This window comes from Sceloporus undulatus, chromosome 6, assembly GCF_019175285.1.
Source record: "Sceloporus undulatus isolate JIND9_A2432 ecotype Alabama chromosome 6, SceUnd_v1.1, whole genome shotgun sequence".
NCBI classification, from domain to species: Eukaryota; Metazoa; Chordata; class Lepidosauria; order Squamata; family Phrynosomatidae; genus Sceloporus; species Sceloporus undulatus.
This window is the reverse complement of record NC_056527.1, coordinates 24313433-24328518: the sequence shown is the minus strand read 5'-3', so window position 1 is coordinate 24328518 and position 15086 is coordinate 24313433. Positions and strand designations below refer to the sequence as shown.

The window sequence follows — 15086 nt, the reverse complement described above, 5'->3', positions numbered from 1 at the left end:
CCAAAGTGCAACAGTCTCAGTTTAATCATCTTGGCTTCCAGGGAGATCTCCGGCTCGATCTTATGCAATGCCAATTGCTTAGAACAAGGTTAGCCAAACTGTGAGGAGCTGGGGGACCACTTTTCAGACTGAATTAAGAGCTAGAGATGCTCAAAGAGGCATAATGGAAGGGAAAAAACCTTTTTAAAGGAAAATAAAATAAAATAAAATGGACTACCTTCCTATTTATCTATTATTATATTTTTATATTTGAATTTGATTATGAACACATAAAATCACCCTTATTCATTATTGATCAATGAAATATTCTCCCATTGATAATTAATTAGTATTTGGGAGGCTGAACTGCATCATTAACAAATACATTCTCCACTCATGCACAATAAATAATTATTAAACATAACTCTCTCTCTGAACTTCAAATCTACTTAAATTCCTTTTAATCGATATGATATTGACCATTTTATTGGCCACTGAATATTATATTAAGATTGACCATTCTACTGATAACTAAATGCATTATAGATATAGTAAATGGGGTAGTCAATATAATAGCACTTATTTTCTTTTATCATTTACTAGAGTGTATTTGGCAGTTTGCTGTTGATCTTCAGTGGCAATTCACAATAACAGGTGTTTTTTTAAAAAAAAAAAACTGGGGGGATCACTGGGGGGACACAGGCAGTCAAGAGGCAGTACTATGCCTACCCTGGCTTAGAACCATAAGGATCAATAAATCACTAACAGAAAACAGTAGTCTGGAGTCAAATTTAGACATTCTCAGAGTAGATTTTTTAAACACATGGAATTCAAGTTAAACATACTGGAACCTCTCCTTCAACCTTCATCGAGGAAAATGTTGCTGTTACGTATATACTTCAAACATGTGTTTCAATGCAGAATCCTCATCCTGTAAACCTAGATTACTTGCAAGTTGACCAAGACAACATGGAAGAATCAGGTGCCGCCCTAACCTTCTTCCATACCATATCAGTTCCCATTATTGAATGGAAATCCTGTTTTTATGAGCACTGTTTAGACTTCAGGATAGAATTAAAGTGAATGTGCCAGCATACAGAGCAAGCTAGCCCATCCCCTTCTACTACTGCTGTCTTTGAAAGTCTGAAGGGTCTCCAGGTGATCAGAAATCCTGATTTTTCAGTGTTCAGGACTAAATGTAGAGTTTCTATGTATGACAGAAGCTCTCCTTATCGGACTATATTGCTTTTCATGTGAAGTGAATAACAATGAAGGGGAACAGATCTAGCTTGCTCCCTCAGCTCATGCATTCAGGTTGATCCTATCCTGAACACCTTAATAAGTCAATGAAAAAGCAGCTTCAAGACTATAATGATTGTTAAGACAAGTCTGGAAAATACACTAGTAATCTCTAATAAAAACAGAAGCTAGTACTAATTCTAATACTTTTCCAGTCTTATTTCTAATCCTATGTTAAGATTTTTGGGACACATTCTTATTTTTCACAACTAGAAATTTCACAGTGATGTTGCAGAAGCAGCACAATGACTGTTGTGGCTTGATATGTATCAAGTTTATTAAAATATATGTTATTTCATCTAAAATATGAAAGCTACCATAAGAGCACTACAATAATATTGCAATATTAATTTTAATCACTATACTGTGCAGATGTCATGCGTTAAGGCACTTCCTACATTTCTATATATAGGACAGACTTTTACCCATGTAACATTCCACAAACACCCTTTTAAATGCCTTTACCATGTGTGCTAGCCTATTTGCTCTTAATACCAAATCAGTTTCTGCCATGCTAAAGCTACAAGCTAATGGGTTTGTGCATATGGAAAATGCTTTCCAACTTTACAGTTCAATGAATGTTTGCATAGGTGATGGTTTTAGACATGTCTGCATCTTCTAAACTCTGAGCCTCACACTGTAGACATGTTGTTTAAGCATTTCCTTAATTAGAAAAGCTCTTGTTTAAGACAGAACCCCTGTCTTGATTAATTATAAATTAACCCCCATCTTTTCCATTACTGCTCAGAACATCCCTCTCATTTGGATCCAGTGAAAAAGAATAAAAATGGTGTGTCATCATCACACTGATGGCAGCTTGCTCTAAAACTGTTTCCTCACTCAGCGCTTCATGTACATGTAGAATACAAGAAATAATACCAAATAATGTTGTATCCCCCTGTGTAAGTGAAAAAGAACCAAGGAAAACTCTGCTGCTGCTGTTGTTACGTGCCATCAGGCCATTTCTGACTTACTCTAAGGCAAACCTGTCAAGGATTTCCTTGGTAGAATTTATTCAGAGGCACTTTGTCCTTGCCTTCCTCTGAGGCTATGAGAGTGTGACTTTGCCAAGGTCACCCAGTGGTTTTCCCTGGCTGAGTAGAAAATTAGAACTTTGGTCCCCCAGTGTCCTAGTTCAAACTATAACACCATTCAGGCTCTCAAAGTCCAAAGTTAGTTATCTGGAACATACTTGGCAAATAAGAAAGGAACCATGGAGTGCAGCCGCTTCTCCAACTTTTACATCACTCACACAATCCACATTTTAAGTATCATACAAAGGTACAGAAAGCCACTAGGAAATACTGGAAAACAAGGAGGTTGCATTCCAAGAGAATGTCAACAAGGATGCCTGAGAAACTGCCAGTTTCAAAACTAGGCTAGGAGCCAGTCTGAAGTGCATCCCAAATCAACCAAATGTTTCAAGTTGGTCTGTCACCACATGGTCAACACCCTGGACTAAAAGCAGGGAGCAGCAACTGGTCAACAGCTGAACAAAACAGTAATGACCCAAGAAATGTATCTTTAAGAGTGGTCTTAGAAACTGGTTTCTTGAAGGAGCTCCACCTCTCACATTAATATGTCCTCCTAAAAATGGCCTGACAGTTTTCCCCACCAATTGAGAGATTCAAGCCTCTTCAGCAAACATTATAACTCTGGTGAATTATAATAATAATAAAAAAACAGTGCAAAGTCAATCTAATTCTGTTAAAACATGTTGAAAATCTTAAGTGTGACGTCCTTAAATAAATGTAAGTTTATCTTCTTGTCATTAACATCTCTGCGAAGGAGATGCTTCTTAAACATGTCTCTTGAGTGAAACCCCTACTGTAAAATTTTATTTTTTTAAATACAACTTAAAAACTTATTACTAATTTAGAATGGGATAGAACAATTACATAGGCTCTAGGAGCTGCATCTACCCTTTTAAAATGTCACTTTGGGGTTCCCATTGTGGGGGAAGTGCATAAAATTAAGTATGACACTTATACTTCCTAGAGGATTTTGGGAGTAAATGTATACATTTTGGGAGCTTATTTTGGGGCAAGGTGGACAAGAGACACACACAAGGTTTGGCAAGTCATACACAGCCTGTAGCCAACACAATTCCTACTCCTGGTTAACAAACAGTTTCATTTATATACTGCTTCATACTGAACTAGCAATGTCTAAGCGGTTTACAACTGTAAGCTAATTGCCCTCAACAATCTGGGTACTCATTTAGCAACCTCGGAAGGATGAAAGCCTGAGTAAAACTTGAGCCCTTTCACTGGTATTGAACTCGTAACCTTGTGGTTTTGAGTGAGTGGCTGCAGTATAAGTATTTATTTATTTTTATTATTATTATTATTATTATTATTATTATTATTATTATTATGCTTTATTTATATAGTGCTGTAAATTTACACAGCACTGTACATACAATCTTTTAATTAGACAGTTCCCTGCCCTCAGGCTTACATTCTAAGAAGACATGACACAAAAGGGGAAGGGAGTGGAGGATGGAGCCAGATGCCTTCTGGGAAGGGCTCAGTTCCTTTGGGGAGGCCTGATGGGATTGGCCCACCCCTCTCTCCCTCAGAGGCCAGGATGGAGCCAGATGCCTTCTGGGAAGGGATCAGTTCCTTAACCACTGTGCCACCAGGGCTCTTGGTTAAGAACAATATAATTTTCCATTTACACATATAAAAAAGGCTTTCCTCATGGTCTTAGTTCCAAAGATCCTAGTCTGTGAAGAGAAGACATTTCCATTTTCCCAAGAGTGAAAAAGGCTTCTAATTTCCCTCTCTCTGCAGCAGGGTCACTGTAAGGCTCTAAAAAGATGTGGGTTCCAGATCCACAGGATGCAAATAAAATTTACATATGCTAATGCAGGGGTAGGCAACCTTTTTGAGCCGGGGGCCGGGTTGCTGTCCCTCAGACAACTGGGGGGGCCGAAGCCAAAAAATAAATAATTAAATATTTTTTTTTAAAAAAAATTAATTAAATAAATAAACCAGGACAAATGTAGGACAAAATTTTCAAATGAAGGACACATTTTTTTTTAAAATGGAGGCCACGTAAAAAAATTTGCTGATTTTTAAAAAATGTTAATATAAATGCATGTTTCGGAGGCTTCTATAGACAATTGCCCCCCCTGCCTGCCGCTTGTTCCCCTTGCCTGCCGCTTGCCCCCCCTTGCCTGCCTCCTCCTGATAGGCCAAAGGCTCTGACAGCAATCGGCGGCAGGACCAGGCGGGGGCCGGTCACAAGGCCTTGCTGGGCCACATCCAGCCCACGGGCCGCAGGTTGCCTACCCCTGTGCTAATGTATATCAGCACTATATATGCAAGGACAAAATCAGGGCCCTGGGGAACAGTTTTGGGGTTGGACCTCCAGGTGCCCAGAGGCAGCAATGTTCCAATCTAAACTACTCTGAACAATAAATCACAGTGGCCTTTATGGCCCCATACAGACAGGCCAAAATAAAGCTGTTTCGGGTCACTTTGGAGGTATGCTGTTTAAATGATACATGCGTCCTAAGAGTCCGGAAGCTGCGCCAAAGCCACAATCCAGTCCTAAGGACAGGAGTGCAGCTTCAGTGCAGCTTCCGGATTCTTAGGACGCATGCATCATTTAAACAGCACAGCTTTATTTTGGCCTGTCTATATAGGGCCTGTGTCACGATAGAACACCTTTTAGAAAGAGGAGTGAAAAATGCCTCCTGCTCATGCTGCAGGGTCTTTGGATTCAAGCCCATGGAAAGGATCAACTTTTGCCTTTAATCTAGACAGAAACATACTATTAAGGGAGATATTATAACTAAGGTATAATTTCCATTTGTTACATTTTTATCCCATTATAGATGTCTAATTTTAACAAATATAGATCAGAAGCATGATCAATTCTAGAGCGATTTCTAATACAGACAAGGAAACTATTAGAAATTGATTTGCAAACAGATGCTGAGATATTTTTGCAATGCTGGCAGCATGGAACACAATCCTCTAGTACTATAATTTTTTTTAAAAAGCTTCCAACTCTAACCCCTTAGGTAAGACAATTTTCTTAAGTGTCATAGGTAAGACATTAAATACCAGTTACTCTCATTATTTCAAAGAGGGTTCCTCAGAATTACTGATGGCAGATGATCTTATAGTAAAATCCTCTCTGTAATATTGTCATTTGCCCAGTGTTATGAGATTAAAATGACCTTATGATCTAATTTTATTTTATGCCTCCTCAAACTACCTCTCTTTCTGCAACTGAGAAGGTTCCTAATGGTCTCCTAAGTCAATACTATCTCCCAAAGGAAGGTTGTTAGTTGGACAGCTAAAAGGAATTCCAGGAGCAAAGCAAGTTACAGTCACAGAAGCAGTTCCATCTCTTGTTGCTACCCATTTTAACCTCCAAGTGCAGGTGCATGAAACAGGGTATCTGAAGACAATTTTAGTAATTGGGCAGATTCCTATATGTGCTTTATAAAAATATGACCAATGGTTTGCCTTGGCTAATGAAATCCGAAGCTTGGAAAACTTACTTTTTGAAACTAAAACTCCCAGAATCCAACCACCACCAAGGCCACTAGCCATGTTGACTGGGAGATTCTAGTTCTGCTTCAAAGCAGAAAGTTTTCCAAGCTATAGACTTTTCAAACTGGCTTTAGGGCGGGATATGGAGTGGAGACTGCCATGGTAGCCTTAGTCAATGATCTCTGTCTGGGTATCGACAGGGGAAGTGTGATCCTGTTGGTGCTCTTGGACATCTCAGCGGCATTTGATACCATAGACCATGGTATCCTTCTGGAACACCTGAGGGAGTTAGGTATCGGAGGCACTGCACTCCAATGGCTCCATTCCAACCTCTCAGGTAGATTCCTGATGGTAATGTTGGGGGACAGCTGCTCTTCAATAAGAGAGCTGACATCTGGCATCCCTCAGGGCGCCATTCTGTCCCCCATGCTGTTTAACATTTACATGAAGCCGCTGGGCGCGATCATCCAGAGATATGGGGCGCAGTGTTATCAGTACACTGATGACACCCAGATCTACTTCTCTATGTCTCTGACTGCTACAGTGACAAAGGATGACACCTCCCCTCTGGATGCCTGTCTTCGGTCAGTAATGGGCTGGATGAGGGAAAACAAACTCAAGTTGAATCCAGAGAAAACGGAGGTACTTGCGATAGGTACCCTAAGCCCGGGGAAGGAGATTTGTCAACCTGTCCTGGACGGGTTCACACTTCCCCTAAAGGACGAAGTTCATAGTTTGGGAGTACTCCTGGACTCATCGCTACAGTTGTCATCTCAAGTAGATGCGATGGCCAGGAGTGCTTGGTACCAACTTCGGTTGATATGCCAACTGCGTTCCTACCTGGACCAAAAGGACCTTGAAGCAGTGGTACACGCACTGGTAATCTCTCGTTTAGATTTCTGTAATGCACTCTACTTGGGGCTAACCTTGTACCAAGTTTGGAAGCTTCAACTGATTCAAAATGCAGCAGCCAAATTGCTCACTGGTACATCTAGGTTTGACCACATAAAACCAGTGCTAAAATCTCTTCACTGGCTGCCAATTAGCTTCCGGGCACAATACAAGGTGTTGGTTATTACCTTTAAAGCCCTAGTTGGCTCGGGCTCGAGTTACTTGCAAGAACGCCTCTCCCTACATAATCTGCTCCGCACACTTAGAAAAAATTGTTAGAAGAATTTGTTGGAATATCTTAATACTCGATTAACCACAACTTCCCATAGAGCATTTACTGCCACAGCCCCTAAATTATGGAATGGTCTACTGGAAAAGATCTATCTTATTACCACCTTAGATGCCTTTAAGAAGGCACTTAAGACGGATCTCTTCTGGCAGGCTTATCTATCGGATTTTGTACAGAGACAATATTTAAGGCTCCACCCTAATTATGATAGTATATGATTTGACGATTGGATGTTGTAAGGAACTAATAGGGATGTGTAATTCAGTATTAGTATTTTATTGATTGTTTGGATTGTGTTGTATTATTTTAATAGAATGATGTAATCCCACTTCGATCCTTGGAAGAGGCGGGATATATTAAAAATTTTTATTATGATTACGATTATTTAAAATACAAAACACTTGTGTTTTTCTACCTTCTAGTTCAAACTGAACACATACTGATTTGTGAGGATAAAGTATTTACTCTTAGTAACTTTATCATGATATTTATGTGTATACAGAACATATTAAATGGCAGAGAGAAAAGAAATGAACATAGAAGAAGAGAAACTAAACACACTGAAAATAACTAGATCCATAACTAGATTGCTCCCCCTCCCGCACTTGAATCTATGGAGTTTGAATCAACAACATTTGATTACTAAGATACAACCGCCTACCTGGAAGTCCTGATCATCAATTCCAAATCTCTCACGCAGATTACGAAAAACCATTGGACAATATTCTTTGAATTTGAAATGGCTTGGCATATTTTCTCTGCAACAGAGATTTGATAAAGAAGATAAATTAGCTAAGAATATTCATCTTCTATAAATAAACAGCGGTAGGTTCTCTCTCCTGCTGGTTTAGACTTTGTCTCAAACACAATGATACTCTCTTTCATACACAACATTGCAGAACTGCTTCATCAAAAGGCATTATACACAGAATTTCAACAGATCTTCACATTGTGGCACAGAATGTAATAGTTTGCCCTTTCAGGAGGTCCAATTTAACTAGCAAAAGTGAAGACCATATTATCTATGATAGAAAATAGAACAGAAATAACATGATTTTTAGAAAATTTCTCTCACTCCGTCTGCAGGAAATTACAAAACACTAAGAATGACAGCTGTGACCTTCAAAGATACAGCCATGTTACTCTGTAGAATTACTTAAGTCTACTTAGGTCCAAATGCATCTGAGGAAGTAAACAAGACTACGAAAGCTCATGCTGCCAACTTCTTTCTTTAGTTAGTCTCAAAGGTTCTACAAGATCTCTCTACATAGTTGTGACCTTTATTAGCAGTTTCTGCACAGAAACCAATATAATCAACAACCTCTCACTGGGTCCAGTTTCCCCAACATGGGCCCTGTAGAGGTATCAGACTACAATTCTCATCATTCCCAGCCAGCATGCTAAACACCAGAACATTGTCTACATGGACACCAACTCTGTAAGATGTCAGGCACAAGCCTTACCCAATCCTGGTATTTAAGGTCATTTAAATTAGGGCTGAGGAACAGTTTTTCAACTGAAGATTGCATTCTCTCATTGGTGGTAGAATGTGTCAGGGGCTGTATCAGTACTCAGCAGTAGGTTCCTCTCCTCTCTCCACCATGTCTCCTTCTCCTTCTCCCCCTCCATCATCTTCCCAGTGGAGGGACAGATAACTCTTGCCAGAAGTCCGAACTAATCATATGTAAAAGGCTTTTGAAAATAGATAAGTACAATATGAAATTGGCCAAAGATGGTGATTATCTAATCCTACTGAACAGGAAATGCTGTGGATCCGGGCTTGGACAGTTACTAATGAAGACTAATTTGTTTCTGTTACTCGCTGTAGCATGTAGATGTTATCTATTGACCCTAGCAATTACAGTGTTTTAAAAAGTAACTTGTTCCTTCCTCATTACTTTTTTATAACTTTGGGGATAATGTTACGATTGTTAGAAATGGCGGCAAACTTGAAAATTACTATCAAAATGTTTCCAAAAATGCCAGTTAAAAGCAACATTATAAAGTAACTAGAAAACCTAACTCATCATGCCAATAGAGTAACTTTATTTTGACTAATTTCATTATTTTTTGTGATGTGACATTGTTACACCTAGTTATCAAGCTCCATCTCCATATCATTACAGGTTACTCTGTTATTTGTAAACTCTTTACTTCCAGATTCTGCTCAGGACTGAGCCTGTGCCATTCTGCTTGAGGAAGATCCACAGCTCAGCTGAAGTGCACAATACTTTTTCATATAAAGGGTCCTAGGTTCAATTCCTGGCATTTCACGTGAGAATGAAACCCCAGACAGCTACTGCTCTGAAATGCAATTTAGTAATATTACTAATATTTCAGTAACTCACTCAGGGTGGATGGGCCCATTATTGGTCATCATTGTCTCAAACTTATTTTGAGGATGTCCATACTTCAATAATCCATAAGAACAAGTATTAGAGATAGAATTTTTGAATTTGAATCATATGAAAATGTGCTTGCTAGCCAACAGCAAAAGTTCTCACCAAGGTACAGTCTTAGAAACAGAGAATAATATTTCCAACAATATTTTCAAGATTTATAATTTGTTGCCCTTGGATAAGCCTTTACTGCCCTCCATTTTCAAACAATGCCATTAGCTTGTTTTGAAGAAAGGTATAAAGGTATCTCCTACACACACTGATTATTTATATGTGACTCCAGGGAGGTGGAAGACATAATCCACTACTTATTACACTGCCCATTATATAGTGACATTAGGAGACATTTCTTGGGAAGGCTCTTAAGAGCAAGGACAGGTTGGATGTTGCCTAATATCATCTATAACCTGTTGGCAGATCATATAAAATCTGTTCCTCTCAAAGTTGCCACAGTAGCAGCCCAAAAAATCTGCTGAAAATTCTTAATAACATCAGCAGTGGCTTGCAAAAGGAATCAATTGTAGCTGCCAGTATCACTGTTGGCCTGACATTTTATCCTGTGACTTATTTTGTTTCTGTACTTTTTTAAAAATCTGCTTTAAAACCTGACCTATTTTTCTTTTCTTTTTTGGCCTAGACATTCTAAAAGGTATCTTCATTTTCTTCTCAGAACCTTTTCTGAAGTGTCCGAATGCATCCACTTAATTCCACTTGGAAGATTACTCAGCATCACTAAGTGAGCTTACGTGGAGATCTGGAGCATAATACCTGCAAACTGAGTTAGCTCAGTTTGTCTTTTCAATGAAACCAAGGTCCTATAGTGGAGTGCTTACCAATGCCTCACCATGGCTGGATACAGGCAAACTGCTTGAAGATTAATCCAGGCAAGCCTGCAACAGTAATTGTTGGTAGACCCTGTGATGAAGGAAGGAAAAAAGACTTCCACTGACAGCATCAGCTTCCCTTGGTTAAGCAGGTTCTCAGCCTGGTGGCAGAACCTGGATCCATCGGTGAGCCTGCAACTTCAGACAGATCACTGGTAGAGCACTATTCTCTAATCACTTCCATCTGGTCAAAAGCTTCCAACCTAATTAGCAGGCTTCAGATTTAACAATGAATCATTCATGCCTTTGCTTCTGAAAGGACAGTCTAGTGCAATGCACACTACGTGGAATTGTTTCTGATAGAAGATTCATCCTGTCTCCTGACAGGATGTGTCTTCAAGAGTAGATTACAGTAATGCTCAGTTCCCCACTTGCTATCAGAAGTAATCCATATTGGCTTTGACCTATAAAACACCAAATGGCCTTAACCTACTTAAAATACTGGCCTTTTCTATTAAAAAAAAATATTTATATACACATAACAAAAGCTTCCAAGGCAGTTAACAACTGAATTCTTTGTTTCACAGATATCCAAAGTCATCCAATAGTACCTTCTCAATAATTTGTGTGTGCTATGTATTAATATTTATTATTTAAACATTCATATCTTGCCTTTCTCCTGATAATGGGACTCAAGGCAGCTAACAACATATTTAAAACAATACAAGTTAAAAATCATACAAAGGTCAAAATATAAATATAAGTTTTAAAACCAAACAATATATGATTTAAAACATTAAACCTTAAAATATTAAAATACATTAAAAACTATATATAAACCCTTTAAACTCTTAAAAACAGCACGAAACCACATTAAAAACACAACCCTCATCAGTTTGCAAAGCCTAGTGACATACAAATGTGTTGACCTACCAGTAGAAGATGAGCAAAGATGAGGCCATTATGGCCTTTTTAGAAAGGGAGTTCTAAGGGCTGGGAGCAGCCACCACGAAGGCTCTCTCTTTTGTTCCCACAAAACAAGTATGAGAAGATGGTGGGACAGAGAGAAAGGCCTCTCCAGATTGTACTCTAATGGACCCATAAAGGGAGAGACGATCCTTCAAATAACCTGGATCCAAGTCGTATAGGGCTTTATAGGTCAACATTCATTAAGTATAAACAACTTACTGTATCAAGTATAAACTCAATAGCCCTGTTAATAGCTGATGCAGCATTAATGGTATTCTTTTCCTTAGAGGTTTACCTAAACAAGAGTACAGATACTGTGTAAATCTGCCTGAGCCTGGCTTGGAAACAAATTTCTAGAAAAAGATTCACTTCCCAAGGGTTACCATTCTTTCAGTCTTGATGCACTCTGTAGTATATCATGACACATGAGGGAGAAGGAAAACCACTTTCCCACCCCCCACCCCAGTTTTCACTGTCCTCACCTCCCACTTTCTAAAAATTGGGGGGGAGGAGCATTTGTTTCCCATTTCCCTTGGAGTGATGCAGAAAATTTAGTGATCTCTTTCTTTTAAACAAACTGATTCACATCCATATAAGTACAGTTAGAACCATCATTAGCTCATCCCTAAAATCAAAGACTTTTTCTGGTGACATTCATACAGGCATTTAGCAGTTGTGTGCATATGTTTAACTGTCATCAAGTCAACTTCAACTTATGACAACCCAATGAATGAGAGACCTCCCGGTCACCACCATCAATAGCCCTGATCAGATCCGGCAGACTCAGGGCTGTGGCTTCCTTGATTAAGTCTATCCATCTGTAATGTGGTCTTGCTCTTTTCCTACTGCCTTCTACCCTATCAAGCATCATTGTCTTTTCTAGTGAGTCATGTCTCCTCATGATGCTCCAGCCTTAGTTTAGTCACCTTGATTTCTAGGGAGAGTTCAGGCTAGGTTAAGCCAAAACAGAGACCCATGTAGCACAATCTTTTACGGACCAGCACAAATGAGGGAGATTAATTCTGTGATGGTCTGCATTTAGCTGGTTTTAATTTAGCATGCATGTACATGGGAAGGATGCACTGTCATCTGCTCTGTGATGAGATACTCTACTTGATGTACAGATGTTCCATGAAATTTTTAATCAAAATGTTGATATATAACAAGTATAGAAAACAATATATAAATATGACCCCCCCAAAAAAAAACCTTATCCAATAGTACATTAGCTAACACTTTTTGTCATATAGGCAGAATCATGGAATCCAAGTTAAACAAGACTCTTGTTTCTATCCATTGAAAAATAATCAAATTTACATATCATACTATAAATACTTACTTGTTGAAAAGGTGATTGTCCACTTTTATCTTTGAATATGCTTTGAAGTCATCTGGCATCAACATAACAGGGATTTGAACGTGGCTCAGTTCATTGATCTACAGAGAGAGAGAGAGAGAGAGAGAGCAAAAGTTAAGAAAAATATGAAACATGGAAAACAAAAGCTCACTTTAGGCCAACAGCCTATGTCCTAGAATATGTTAGGTGAACAATCTCCATACATTGTTGAACATTCAATCTGCAGTGAGTACTCTCAACATAGAATCACAGAGCTGGAAGAGATCCCAAGGGCCATCCAGTCCAACTCCCTGCCTTGCAGGAACTCATACCCAAAGTGGGAGTGTGTTCCACTGTCAAACAGTTCCCACTGTCACAAAGTTCCTCCTAATGTTGAGGTGCAATCTCTTTTCCTGTAGTTTGCATCCATTTTTCCAAGTCCTACTCTCTGGAGCAGCAAAAACCAAACTTGATCCATCCGCAATATGACACCCCTTCAAATATTTAAACAAGGCTATTGTATCTCCTCTTAACCTTCTCTTTTCCAGACTAGACATACCCAGCTCCCTAAGTCTCTCCTCATGTGGCATGGTTTCCAGGCTGTGATGACCCATCCAATGCTGTGATTCTAAATCAGCTTACAAAAATTAAAAACAAACAAACAGATACAAAGACATGAAGAGGGTGAGCAAAATGGTGCAGAATGGGGTTGGACTGGGTGGCCCTTTAGGACTCTTCCAACTCTATAATTCTAACAACAACAACAAGGGAAGGTAACCATAAGTTGGAGTCAACGTAAAAGCACATAATAACAACAGATATTGTTGTTGTTGATGATATTATTTCAGTGTTCTAAGACCAAGGACTTTATCACACAGGAGGCAAGCATCCTCCTCCTGTGATCAAATTGCCACCAAATCCCATCATGGTTAACAGTAAAACACTATGAGAGTTGACCAAGTGTTTTCTACCCCTTAGAAAGCCTTTTCTCTGTGTATTTACTGGAAACGAAAAATGAGAGGTGGTAATGCATTGTGGTTGTTATGTGCCTTCAAGTTGACTCTGACTTACAGTGACACAGGGTTTTCCTTGCCATTGCCTTCCTATTAGGCTGAGAGAATGTGACTTGCCAGTGAGCTTTCATGGCTGTCTATACTGGAGACAGAGTTCAAATTCAAGATTCTTCAAAAGATATATCTTCTTTATTCAGTTTTTAAAAAACGTGTACTACAAATTGTTTTCTAATCATATGCACTGAACAACTAAGAATTTTAACTCTTAGGTAACTTTATTAATAACTGTGAACACATCCCACAGGAAATGCCTTTCAGACAGAACTCTCCCAAAACTTCAGAATTCAATATATCAACACACCACTCAAAAATCAAGTTATACCTACATTGTTCTTTAGCTGCATTGATTTTTTTTTCCAAATCAACTTGAACTTCATTTACTGTATCCTAAAACCCATTCCAAATGATCATGCATACAGACACAGAAATAATATAGGAAAAAGGATATGAACAAAAATTGATTATTTCTTTAAGCTGCTCCACAACACGGTAGTTATGGCATATCCTAACTTTGTTTTAATTTTTTTTAATGCAATCTTTACAAGAGATGTGTCCTTCACTATGCATTCTAGTGTCAAGGACTCTTATAAGTAAAATTTATGAGTCCTTGACACTGGTATTTTTAATTTTTAAAACAAAGTTGCGACACTGGTATTTTTAATTTTTAAAACAAAGTTGCAATATGACATAACTACAATATTGTGGGAGTGGCTTAAAGGAATAATCCAGAGGTCTAGCATTATCTTTTCTGGCAAATAAATGTAAAACCACATTTCCCTTTCCAGATGAACCATCCATGTGTGTCCAAAAAATAATTTAATTTTTTTCTTACTAACTGCTAGATTGACATTTACCTCATATGCAAAATCCATGTTTTTCATCAAATGTATGAGATTACAGGAGATGAAATACTTTAGAAGCTTGACTAACTGAAGATAGACAGCTTGAAACTGAACACAATGGAGACAGGCACAGCATGGCAAGCTTTGAGTAGTCTTTGTTCTCAATCTCTGATCAAAAATCAGTGCCTTTAATTAACAAGATGGCCAGAAATTGAAAAACAGGCAGTTGTTTCACAGTTTTTGGTGCCTGGCTTTGAGGGCTGGGAGGAGCCAGCTACTACTGAGTCTTTTTGTGTCACTACAGAGAAAGGTACCTTTGTCTAATCTGGTGATCAAAGAAAACAGGGAGATGGTAATAAATAAGGGACATGATCACCAAGTTTCTACAAGGAAATGGTTTCAAATACGAAAATAAGAAAGTAAATACAGCTCAGATTATTTTGGGAAATGAATTACATTTTGGAAGTTTGTTCAGTGGCAAAGAACTATATTTTGGGATAGTTTTTGTGGGTCTTTCGGGCTATGTGGCTGGCATCCTCAGATGCTGACAAAACGCCAGCAATAAACTCTTCTAGAACACGGCCTCATAGCCTGAAAAACCCACAAAAAAACATGGATGCTGGCCATGAAAGCCTTTGACTTAACATATATTTTGAGAGTTTGTGTCAAGAAAA

At 38.6% G+C, this 15086-nt stretch overlaps 1 protein-coding gene across 10 annotated transcripts in view; it reads right to left on the bottom strand.

Annotated features, from left to right (window-relative positions):
• The window catches only part of PIP4K2A (phosphatidylinositol-5-phosphate 4-kinase type 2 alpha), a 94435-nt gene that overhangs the window by 48929 nt on the left and 30420 nt on the right, over positions 1-15086 (bottom strand). For all 10 annotated transcript variants that reach the window (XR_006104657.1, XR_006104659.1, XR_006104658.1 and 7 more), the window contains exons 2-3: positions 12501-12598; positions 7631-7727 (exon numbers count right to left, since the gene is read on the bottom strand). Coding sequence is in view for 4 of the 10 variants with exons in the window: in XM_042475334.1 (XP_042331268.1) it covers positions 7631-7727; positions 12501-12598 (195 nt within the window). In the remaining 6 variants the exon portion in view is untranslated. The remainder of the gene's footprint in view (positions 1-7630; positions 7728-12500; positions 12599-15086) is intronic.